General features: G+C 44.1%; 1 protein-coding gene across 3 annotated transcripts in view; it reads right to left on the bottom strand.

The window, feature by feature from the left end:
• ZDHHC3 (zinc finger DHHC-type palmitoyltransferase 3) overlaps window positions 1-11,917 on the bottom strand; it is a 33,980-nt gene extending 22,063 nt beyond the window's left edge. For 2 of the 3 annotated variants that reach the window (XM_069007532.1, XM_069007534.1), the window contains exons 1-2: window positions 11,837-11,917; window positions 140-469 (exon numbers count right to left, since the gene is read on the bottom strand). In XM_069007532.1, coding sequence (XP_068863633.1) covers window positions 140-445 — 306 coding nt within the window. In that variant the 5' untranslated portion in view covers window positions 446-469; window positions 11,837-11,917. Of the gene's footprint in view, window positions 1-139; window positions 470-11,832 lie in introns of all 3 variants that reach the window. The other variant, XM_069007533.1, reaches the window with a different exon arrangement.
• Window positions 11,918-12,763: the final 846 nt, after the last annotated feature.

The following is a 12,763-nucleotide window of genomic DNA, read 5'->3' on the forward strand; positions in this document are numbered from 1 at the left end:
CAGCCTCACTCAGCAGGCTGACACACAAAAGTTATTTAAATCTGCCACTCACTCAGCAACTGAGTTACCCAACATCTAGCAGACAAGAAAAACACTGCCTGTTTCTTTCCGAGACACACAGAGAGAGGTGTATACTTACTGGATCTGTCAGCATAGCACGAAAATGTGAAGCCAAAGCGAGGAAAGCCAAGGTGTTGAACAGTGTGCCATTGATGACACTATAAACATAATCTCTCGATGGAACTAGCATGACAAGAAGGACTACAAAGTCGGCATAGAACACCAGCATCCAGGTAACGACAGCACATGCAATACCACAGCCATCTCGAATAAACCACATTGTTCCCAGGGAAGCGCGGCTAGGAGGTGGAACACACTTTTCCGGCTGGAGGTATTCAGGTGTCCTTTCAATATCTCTGAAGCGGTGGACTGGAGTAATCATCATAGGCTATTATGTCCATACTTGCATCTGAAAGAGAGTCAGAAACAATGCTCACTGCTCTGCCAGACATCCAGACCTCTGCTTGCGTAATGGCATGGTCATCACGAGGGAAAATTGCAGAAAGTGAAATGAAAAAGTAAAAAAGGTAAATAAATCAAACACAAAATAATGGATTGGGAAACCACACTCTTGCGCTTATCGGAACACTCCTTACTCAGAAGACTCTAAGTGCTTTGAAGAAGTGCTTAATTACACACTAGGTCTACCTGTATGCCACCTCCACCTCCCTAAGTGGAAAGGCAACAAGCATTTTAATGAAGAAAAAGTCATCAGGTAGGAGCCAACAGGAGCTGCCACAACAGGAACTGAAGCAAGAACTTGGCACTGTCATGCGAGGGGAGAAGAGAAAGTCCTGGCACAGGTGGCAGGGGTCCCTTTTTGCTGCTTCAGATTTGGGGAAGGGAGGGGTCTTTCCTACACATACTGGGAAACTTAGCAAGTGGAAGAGGTTTCCTTTCTCCTTACCCACTGACTCACAGCTTTGGGGTCAAAGTGCAAAAACAAACAGCTGTACAGTTAGATTTGCAGGAACTGATTAAGAAGCATCCCAGAAAGGATCGTGACAGGAACTACTAGTCTTGGCTGAAGGATGTAATTTCCCAACAACAGCTGTCTCCTACTCTCACCTCCTCCTCTGGCCTCACTTGTGCTTTGCCATGCCTCTCCTGCCACCTTTGCTCCATCCCTCAATGGCATCTGTTTCGCTTCCCCTTTTCCAGCCAACTCCACTCTGCTGTAGCAAGAGCACCAACACTGACATTGCCCTGTCCTCTCTAGCTCTGCAGACACCTTGTCTACCCAGAGGGTGAGATCCATTTTGGAACCAGGAACAGTACTGCTCCAGGCATGTGCCGTGCTTGCTGTTGTTTAAATGTAACTCCCTCCAATACTAGGCATTTGAGAAAACAGAGAAGGTGCTCCTACGTCTTTGGCAAGGGATCAATCCATCTGCACACAATCCATCCACCACTCAATGCTGGAGCACACCTGGAATGCTACACTTGGAATGAAAGCAGCTCTTTACACACCCAGGAAACTCTTCCAAAAACACTTCTACTCAGAGTATTTCCTCATTGCTCCAAACGCTTCATAACACAACACCCTCTAAAGACCCACCTTCTACAAAAACGGCTACAATAATTCTACTACCAAACACACTGAATTGCATATCCCTGAATGGAAGGGATCAGCCTCCTGCTATTTCCAAATGTAAGGCTTCTTCTCACGGCTTTGCAAAAAAGAGTGCTCATTATGCCATTTTCATTCAGAGAAAATGTACACTATTAATTATGTTTTCTGCCAAAAAAGTTCACACTGAAGCTATTTTTGTCTTTGTTTAAAAATGGATATATTTTACAGAAAACATACTGAGAGAATTGCAGAAGTCCCTAGGACCTCAAACTTTTCTCCAAATTTTATGGCTAAGTTCTGCCAAGTACAAGAAGAGAGCTCTACTTTGCCTAACACCAACCTAAATGGAGATGTTTCTGCACCTATCTCAACAGGGAAGGAGATGATAGTTTACTTTTCAGTTGTTATTTTAAGACCAAATTCATAGGAGGACAATTATTCTTTCACGGCCAAAGAGTAAGGTTATTAATGAGCAAGATGATTAATTACATCCAAGCACAGAAGTGATGAGCTTTGTGTGCCTGCGTGCGAGTGACACGGAAGAGAGGTACTGGAACTGCTGTGGCCACAGTGAGAAGCAAAAGCCAGGAGCACAAAGTTCCAAGGTGCACAGAAGCAGATGAACTAGACCATTTACAATATTTGTTAGAACACAACTAGTATAAATAAACTAGGAGAATTAGGTATTTTCTTATCTTTCCACTTTGAACATTTAGTAGGCTGCCAAGCGAGTTTAAGATGGTTTATGAATCCGGAGAAAGTCACACGGATTAATGTTAAAGCATATCAGTCTTGTATTTATACACACGTCACACAGAACAGAAAAATCAAGATGAAAACGTCCTTGTGAGGATGTCATTTACTTTGGCAAGAAAAAAGCCCACAACAAAAAACCCTGTCCTTACTCACAAAATTCACGTAACACATTGTAATTACTCTGTATTTTAACCACAGCTACAATTTAACCTCATGATTCCTGATATCTAGGAAGACAAGCTATATAATTTTCATAAACAGTGATTACCCAAATGATCTGGTGGTCTAAGTTCAGATAATTCTATACCTACTGGTAAATCCACACCTTTTCTCCCATTTTTCACAATTTCTGTAAGGACAATTATGTATTCATACATTCACCGAGACTTAACAAGTCCCTAACAAGTATTTCTCAGACTCAATTCTTCCACTCCCTCAAGGAAACAGGTTAACCTCCACTGCATTGTTTAACAATCTGATTAAAACTGTTATGCTTGTTTGCCAGCTCAAATAAAACTGACATAATTAAAGACTCACACCTGACAACAGTGTCAGGTTTAATTGACAAGAACATCATGTTACATTAAACAAGTAAGAAAGAAAACTGTAATTTAGGCATTTAATTTTCAGTTGAAAGTTTAGACTTGACAAATCAGGTGCAGTAACAAGCTGGGACAGTCCTGAACACAGACTCTCCGGATTTTTTGCCTAGACTCTGAGCCTTTTTTTTCCTCTAAGGTTTTGTATCCCAAAGCAAAGGAAGCAAACAGTCACAGGAAAAGCAAACTCCTATTTAACAAAGGAATTAGTTTGACAAGTCACTTTAGGGTCAGTATTAGCAAAGATTGACTGAAAGCTGAACAAATACACAGTGATTAAAGCTGTGGGTTTAGTCATGAACAGCACACTTCAGCAGTGAAATAAAAATTAATCTCTCTTGCAAGTGCAGGAAGTGCTTTCACTCCAATAAAAGTTCTACAGCTCTCTCTCAGAAATATTATTGAGCTAAACTGGGGGAAAAAGTAAGAAAAATCTATTGCTGTGTAACTGTCTAAGGAGAAACTGGAAGGAGCCCTGAGGCCCCCTCAGTCTGAAAGTCTGGAGACCCATTTCTGCAGTGAGTTAAAAGGACAGAGCACAGGCCCCTGATTATGGCTGGAGGACAATTTTGTTATTTAATGTACTCTGCCCTTTAATGCTTGCTTAAGAGGGCACATTAGGCAACAAAATTAATAAATCAGTAATCAGTACATAAACACCATACATTATTTGAAAAATACATATGTGTTTTAGTGTTCATTATCTTAAGAGTCAAGCTATAGGAGCTTAGAGTCTCAGCTTCTCTCCTACATGACCCGGTTAGTGGGGTTTTTTTTAATTCCTTGCTCTTACATACACAAACATCTGTTTTGGTTTATGTTGTCCAATTTGGTATTTTCATATAAATAATACAACACCAAAAAAAAAAAAAAAAGCTTGTAGCAGGGTGGAAGCAGTAACTTGCCCTAACTGGTTTGCCCTTCAATCATGCTGCATATGAACTTAATTTGTAATACAGATGGAGTATGTCAGCTCCGCCTGCTCTGGAGGAAACAATATGTAAACAATGTAGGCAAAGGGCTTAAAGACTTACTCTTGGTGTCAGGCTACAAGAGAGGCCACTAGGTAAGTGTGAGATACAATGACAACACACACATCAATTCAGCTTAATGATATGACAGAGCAAAGACCTTTTCTTTTTTTTTTATCTGAAGGCATCTGGCATTACGGGAACAATCAAAAAACATGTAATACATAAGTTAGAAATGTAAACAAAACAAATAAAAATCCACTTCCTGCTACAATGAACACTTAAGACATGCTATTACACCCTATATAAACTGTCTTTTTACCTGCCATAAGCCATGTCAAAAAAATCCTGTTTTTAATGGCCTGTGACGGCCAAAGAATGTGCTAAGAATCTACAAACAAATGATGTGGGCCTTCACCCAGTAAGTACCTGAAAGCTACCTGAGCTTCTGATGTAAAACTCACAGCAAGCATAAAACCACCATCATAATGAACCTTTTGATTTTCATGTAATTACTCATGCTAGTGAAGTCAAGCACATGGATATGACTTGCAGAACTACAGCATTACTATGTACATTGCAATCATTTCCTCTATTACAAGTCCATTAACACTGAGCTTTGGGAAGAGGTTACATTTTCATTCTGTCATATGAACTAAGTGAATTTCAAGTTCTGCCAATCTCAAGAAAACAATACTGGGGGGAAAAAATAATAAAAAGAAGAGAGATCAGGGCAGATCATGGACCTTTTTTTAAGTTTTCAGTTTGTTTTTTTATTTACTTTAAAGAAATACTTCCAAACGGCTTTTATGACACACAAGGTACCTAGAGAGCTGACAAACAACACTAAAGTTAAATTTTTATCTTCAAAAGGAAGCAAACATACGTAACTAGTCATACTATATTCACGACAGCTAAAGTAGGCAATCCAGATCCACAGGACAGATGTCCGTTTAAACAAAATCAACCAGCTCCAGACAGACAGACAGAAACTGCAGGAGAATTCATTTTTAAGTTTATTTCATTTTTCTGTATATAAAACTGCATAGACTAAAACACTGCATATTTCATCTTCCATTGCAACAGACATATGAGAAGGTGAGTTTCCTAACTAAAAGAGCTCTTCTCCTGCCACACTTCCATGCAGCTAAAATCTAACAAGCTTGTCAAAACTTGCCAAAGCAGAGATAATAAGAAAATATCAGTATTTATATGTATTTTCCTAATGGCTGCTGCAAGGCCTAGAAAGCTTTATCTGATCAGCAGTAGCGGAACAAACCAGGCCAGCTATGCTGAGAATTTTTGGCAGTCTCCTGCAGATTCATCCAGATATCCATCGGCAGGGCAGTTTCCAACCCCTGGTTTACAAAACCCTGGAGGGCCAATGGGACATTTCTAACAGGTCTGTGAAAGGCAGCTAAAAAAAGCAAGCCTATTATTAGCAGGCTCAAATTTGCTATAGAGAGCTGCATTTCCATTGGAATACTTTCAGGACTTCAAAAAATGGTTAAAAAACCAACCAAACAACAAACAAAACAAACCCCACCCCAGTTCGGGCTAAAAACCCAAATGGGTACAAACCTAATCGTGGGTTACAATGGCAAAGGCAGCAGGGAAGAACCAAGCACAGAAGTTAAGCTGTGCTTACAGGACACCCGATGACTCAGATCAAATTATCACAGGGCAAAGTCAGCCCTCCTCCAGCCACCCCAGGAGAAGGGAACAGGATTGTGCCTACCAGATATTTTTTCATTTTTCTCCTGGAAATTCAGGCTACATTAAGGAGTATAGTTACAGCCTAAATACTACATTACCAGCTTTGCATCTGCTTTTAGCAAAAGGATCACAAACGTCTCAAGAGTCTCCTGAATCCTTTGGCTCCTCAAGGCAGGCAATTTCAACACTTTCAGTTCCCATACTGAAGAAAAATGGCATAAAGAAATCTTTAAAAAATTACAAGACTTAAAATAAATTTTTGTTTCCTGAGGGTAAATGCACAGGCTTGAATTATCTCCCTTAAAAAGGGGAATAGAGAGCATGTAAAAACAGATGGTAACCAAGTTATAACTTTTTTCTATACGTGAAGGGAGTAAGTGGCTGCATTACAATGCTTTATAGTAATTGTTTAGAAAACTGCTTATATAATCAACTATTTTGATGTTACTTTCTATTTTTAATTTATTTCTTACTTCAAAGAACAAGACCTTAGTAAAAATGGCTCACACTAAAATCATACTTTTATTATTTTATATGAGAAGCATCTTATTAGAGGGGAAGATTTAATTGAAGTCATGCCTTTCTGAAGAACACATTTGAAAAGGAGTACAAATACATAGAGGGAACTTCTCCCTAAGGACAGCAAGCAGAGGGGGAAATTACCTCAAGGACATCTGTCAGATCTAGAAACTCCATCCTGAAGACCTGTATCAGGCTGAGAATGACAGCCTCAAAAGAGATGCAGCCACATAAGGCACAAACCCCTCAGTCCCCCTCTAATTTACATCAGTGTAGACAAGAAGCAACTTTAACAGTGCCAGAGGAATTCCATCAGTAAAACTGAAAGGAAAAGAAGGCCATGTTTTCTGAATTACAAATACAGGGGTTTCCCTATCCTGATGTTTGTGGTATGCAGTCTCTCAGGGCAGATGGTAACAGCTTCCTGGTTAATGTCTGTATAATTTCTGCTTAACTAATGGATGTGTATTGTATAAATAAATTATAATGCGATAAAGACTGACCTAAGAGTCTGAGTTATCTGGTGACTACACCCCCACCAAAAGGCCTGTCAGCTGCTAGCCTGAGCAAAGGAGAGCAAAGACAATGTAGTTACTGTCCAAGGTACAAAAACACTGACCACTATGGATGAGTGACAAAATTGGGGCAACATGTAGGAGCAGGGCACAAGTCACAAGGGCACCAGAGACTGAGGTCAGACTTGGATCTGACTTGGTCTGATCACAAAGTTAGTGATCTTAATAAGTCTTCCATCAGAGATAAGAGGTACTTTATAAAACTGTCATTAAGTAATGAACCATTACAAAATAACTGGTAAGTTTTTAACTATCAGAGCTGAATGGGGAACAGAGAAATTCTGTCACTTCAATCTTACGGTTTCCCAATAGACCAAATACACACAAGCTACCTGACCTATGTCAAAAGAGAAATATTAGTCCTGAACATACCATCTTTGTTGCATTGCCACCTCTCTGCAATTAAGCATCAGAAGGGAAGAGCAATCTTGCAGGAGAGACTGCACCAGGAAACAGAAAACAACAGATGGGAATGTCATGCTTTCCCACAGCATTGCAGTTATCCTGAATACACGGCCTTATGAGAGACAAAACAGGAGAAGCTGTCCTGGTCTTCTAGACAGCTTTGCAATTTACATGCTGACTCAGGACTTAAAACAGCAAGTCACTGGATTAAGGGAATGTAAATTCTCAACTTGTCCTCTATCAACTTTTTTTAAAAAGAAAGACAAAAATTAAAGGGGAAGGTTTATCTATAAAACTGGTATTATTTTTAGCATCTATTTTAAAAACCACACAACTTTCATGGCAAAAGGAATACATTTTGCAGAGCAGGAAAGAGCTGCAGCTTTAAAGTTTTAATCATAATAAGAAGCTGGCAGAACCTCTCTAGTCTAAAAAAAAATATTTGAAATACTATATTTCAAGGCAGAAAGAGCACTTTAACTATCAGACATACGTTTTCACTCAAGATGGTCTAACACAGGATTTGGCTCTCACCGGCTTCTGCTACAGCTCCCTCTTCACAAGCACGAACAAGTCACTCACTCTCTGATTTTATTCTTCTGCCTGTAGTTTATTCTTCTGCCTTACCACACAGGGGTCGGTAACGATATAGGTATGAAGGCTGTAAGGCATTTAGATTTTAAATCTACATACTACACCTAAGCAGATCCCTAAGCCAACTACAGAAAGTACACCAGGCATACATTAAAATAGCACATTAGTAACACAGGGACCAAAAAATTGTCACCTCTCTCCTGCAAAGTTAAAATCACAACTAGAAGAAATGTATTCTGCCTCTTCAGAGAACTGGAAAAACCTGCAGGTTCAAAGTTGCTGCATGTTAAAGCTTTTGAAACACAGCAAAAAACATCTGAGTTGGCAAACTAAGCATTTCTTGTTTTGCTCACTTTTGCACTGGCAAGCAGAAGAGATCCTTGTTGCCATAAAAAATACAGTTTCTGTGTGTAAACCTTAATTTTGCTACCCTTTGAAATACAGAGAGTTCAAGACAAGACCAGACACAATATATAGTATCTTCCTTATCTATTCTGTGTTATACTGGACATCAGTAATTCAAGTAGTCACTGCAAAGAACAAAGATGCATATCACATTACTATCTCTATCACCTGCTACAGCCCTCTCTGTATCTATGATGTAGTACTACTGCCTTCCCACTAGACCTGAATACGTCTTTTTTTTAACTTTTTTTTTTCAATAGTATAGTGCTTTACACTACCTTTACTCACTCACACTGTTTCAGCTTCAGCCCACTTGTTTTAATTTCTGCATGCTGCACCACATTTAAGATCGGCCACCCCTGTTAGTTCTGCACTACTGCAAAACTCACAGCTGAACATCACAAATACACCATCTACCACCGGCCCAGCAGCAGAAACATCAACAAGGGCCTTGCATTTCCTCTCATTCAACATTCCTCTGTTGTCCAAGGATCTTAACAGTGAGTCCTCTGCCTCTTTGTTTTACTTACTGTTTAACTTGCTCCTGGAATAGCATTTCCCAACATTTTTCTAGCTGAACTCTGCTGCTATAGCCTTCCTTCCCATTTCCATACCTTCCCATGCCTATCCTCTCTTTTGTTTTTCCCGCTCTTCTACAACTCCTACCTCTTCTCTGTAACAGCACCGGTTCCGTATGGTCACCCTGTGAACTGGTGGTGCAAAGAGATACAGGGCTATAAGCCTAGATAAATCTCTCACTCCAGTCTCCAGAAGCATTCCCAAGCACCCCCCAAGCTGGGGGCACAGCCAGAAGCAGGTGACAGGAGTTAACACACCAGTGCTCCTGTGCAGTGAGCCAGCACCGAGCTGCACCTTGCCTCTAACACCTTGCACCTCACTAGCCAGGAACGACTGCCATATGGGGAGGTCTTTGGCACCCACACCCTGCAGACAAGCTGGCTCATTCTTTTGGACTCCCTCTCAAAAGGACAATGTGTGAAGTGTTACTGGCAGACTTGCTGCACTGCAGCTCCAGGCAAGGGCTATCTTCTTTCCTTACTGATGCACAACCCAGGAAACACACAGCTTCAATTAGGAAAGCTTTAACGTCTCCTTTTCTTGAGCATAACCTGAAGCTTCAGATTAGTTACACGCACAGGTCAAACATGATGTTCCAGGTACAGTCGGTCACATTTAGTTTGCTTCAACCAGCTAAGCACAGGATGGGGAAAATAAAAACTGACAACAAGCTATTCTGTCATGTCATATTTTACATTACCTGCTGTCTTCTGTCAGGAAGGCAGAAAAACTGTATTCTAGAATATCGCCCTAAGAAAAAGGTCATGGCTACACTGCAGAGGGATCAGAGAAAAGCATAAGCTCAGCCAACTAACATCTGCAGAGACTGGCTGAGCTACAGCCAGTCCATTTTCAGACCGACACCACTGTGGGTGCCCATCTAGTCTCCTCTATGGGAGAGATGCCCTGTTACAGCTTATGGGAAATGTCTGCACAGTAAAACTGGCTCCATGAGCAAGTCCTCCTGAAATAATGCAACACACAGGTTTAAACTGCATGCACTATGCAACACTGCCAGCTCCTGTTCTGTTGGAGATGCACAGCAATCCACCCACTAAGAAAAGTAAATTCATATTAGGTAAGAAAAAGAGATTCACCAAAGCTTTGCTACCACTGCCCAGGATATACACATCCTGCTGAAGACTGTCAGTTGTTCCCCTTTGCTGACACAAAGGAAACTGCCCAGAAGAAACACATAACTACTTGGGCACAGCAGACCTGCATCTGCTGAGGAATTAAGCATTCATTTCCTTGCAACCTGCTCCCATTATTTGGATTAAATTACATTTGTATGCTTTTGTCTACTACCAAACAAGCAACTTAAAACTGAAATACACACCCTTGTCTGTAACTCAAAATAAAACTCAAATCACTCAAAATAAAAACTAAACGGAAGCAGAAACATACACTAAATACTCAACAAATGTTACCGCTATAGGTCCTAAATGTCACAACAAATATTTTGGGTTTTAGGCAGACCTTATATTTGCCCTTTTATAAACCTATAACCGCGAAGAGTTTCTGTGTCACACCTTCTAAATCTCAATGAATATTCAGTCAGACACAACTTACTACCAGCAGCGGGTCCCACTGGTGTGACAAACACTATTGCATCACTGAGGCAGCACCAAGAGCTACGCTGACAGTCATAGCCTTTGAACGAGCAGATCTTTATTTATCTGCACATGGGGCTGCATTTTTAAAAGATGCAAGAATGGCGTGGCTCCCCTTAAGATGACTCTTACCACTGAAATGCCTGTAACACTACACAGAAGACTTATTTATTGCTTTCACTGAGCAAAGAAAAACATGGTCCTCACTAATGCCTTGCTATGTACACCACCAGATACCCAATGCAGTCACTCACTGAAACTCACCAGTCCCTTCCTTCTCTGTGATTCCACTGTATCAGAACAACCATCCAAATTTGGGCTCCTTTCCTACAGATCTGACATTGCACACACACCTTTGCTGTGCCAGGAGTCTGGCACACAGTTGCTCTCTCTCATGCTGAAAAACACAGTTTATCTTTTCTGATCAGGATCAAAGGAAAGCCATACAAACGAACTTTGCTGTCCAACCCACATCCCTCAATGGCACGCTCTGCTGCCTCCTTCTTCCCAAGGATTGTTTTCTTCCTTGTTTTCTTGAAGACTATTTTCTAATGAGCCATCGTGAATTGCTGCTTCTTCTTAAAAATTCACCTTACAGAACTACTCCAGTAGTACTTAGAAGCTGCCGTTCTAGACCAGTCCGGATCGCTTGCTACTGCCATCTAAAACACACCATCCATTTCAACTAAACCCGCCACAGTACAGCGCCATGGTTTCGACACGGATTACTCCCGATGCCGAGGTCGCACCTGGCCGACGGTGCCATCGGACAGCTGCAGCCACACGCCGGGTGACCAGGGCCACCTCGGAAGCGACATGGTCAGCTCCACTCGCTGTCCAGCTGCTCGCTGCCGGGCACGTCCCACCGCTGCAGCGCATTAGCAGATTACAGGACCACTGCAATCCACCGACAGGTCACACGACCCCGACGAAATCACCGGAGGCTCCGACTTTAAATTTCCTGCCGAGGGGACTCAACGCTGCTCCGAAAGGCCGCGGAGCAGACCTAAACCGCGTATTTAGCCCGGTATCATTTAACGTGCTTAGCTTCCCAGCATTTAAAGCCCAGCGCTGGAAGGCGGAGAGGGGAGAGCGGAGCCCTCCGCCCGTTTCCCGACCGATGCCCACAGCTCCCGGGGACGCCGCTGCGGGACACGACCCGCCGCCCAGCCCTGGCCCGGGGGCCCCGCCGAGGGATGCGGGGCTCCGCGCGGCCCTTGGGCGGCCGCGCCATCCCCGGGCTCCCGCACGGCCGAGGGACCGCGCGGGCCGCGGACACCGGGGACACCGGCGGGGCCGGGGGGCAGCTGCTGGCGCGGCGCAGGCGGCGGCGGGATGGCATCCACCGGCGGCCCGCTCCCGGTCCCCAGCTCTCTGCTCCCAGTTCACGCTCCCGCCCCGCTCCGCCAGCGCACACACCTGCCCGCCCCCCAGCACCCCCCGCCCCGCGCTGTCAGTCGCACCCACCTACCCAGTGGCCGCCGCCGCCGCCGCGGGTCCGGCGCGCCCCGCCGCCCCCGCGCCGGCAGCGGCACGGCACGGCACGGCACGGCACGGCACCGCACCCCCCCTTCCGCCGCCCCTTGCGCGGAGGTGGAGCGGCCGCCGGGAGGAACCAGGAAGTGAACGGCGGCGGCGGGAGGCAGCGTGTCCCCGGCCCTGCCCTTCCCCGCCCCGCCGCGGGCTCCCCGGCCCACGGACGGGCACCGGCCCCGGGCCCCGTGTGGCTGCGGACCGCCTGTGCCGACTGCGCTTTAACGGCCCGGGCGTGCGGGTGCCTGGGGGGTGGGGGAATACGGGTTTTGTGAGGAAAAAACCCCACTATTTTGTTTTGACACGGGAACGGATGGTTCTGCCTCGTCGGTTATCTCTGAGCCCCAGCCAGGTTCAGGGTGGTTCTGGTTTGCAGGTTCCAAAATCTTTTGGCACCCAAGGAGGAGCCGTACAGCGTAGAGCAGAGGGGATGTCTGGGGGACTGGAGTATCATTCTTAGGAAGAAAGGCTGAGGGACTTGGGCCTGTTCAGCCTCGAGAAGAGACTACTGAGAGGGGACCTCATTAATGTGTATAAATGTCTTAAGTGGGGAGGGTGGGGGGGGAAGAGATGGAGCCAGGTTCCTCTCGGTGGTACCAAGCACTAGGATGTGAGGCAGTGGACAGAAACTGATGCACAGAAAGTTCCACCTGAACACGAGGAAGAACTTCTTTACTGTGTGGGTGACCATGCACTGGAACAGGTTGTGGACTCTCCCTCACTGGACATATTCAAGAACTGTCAGGACACAATCCTGTGCTATGTCCTCTAGGATGGCCCTGCTTGAGCAGGGAGGTTGGACCAGATGACCCACTGTGGTCCCTTCCAACCCTACCCGTTCTGTGACTGTGGTTCTGTGACAGCG

Source organism: Aphelocoma coerulescens, chromosome 2 (genome assembly GCF_041296385.1).
Source record: "Aphelocoma coerulescens isolate FSJ_1873_10779 chromosome 2, UR_Acoe_1.0, whole genome shotgun sequence".
Lineage (NCBI taxonomy): Eukaryota > Metazoa > Chordata > Aves > Passeriformes > Corvidae > Aphelocoma > Aphelocoma coerulescens.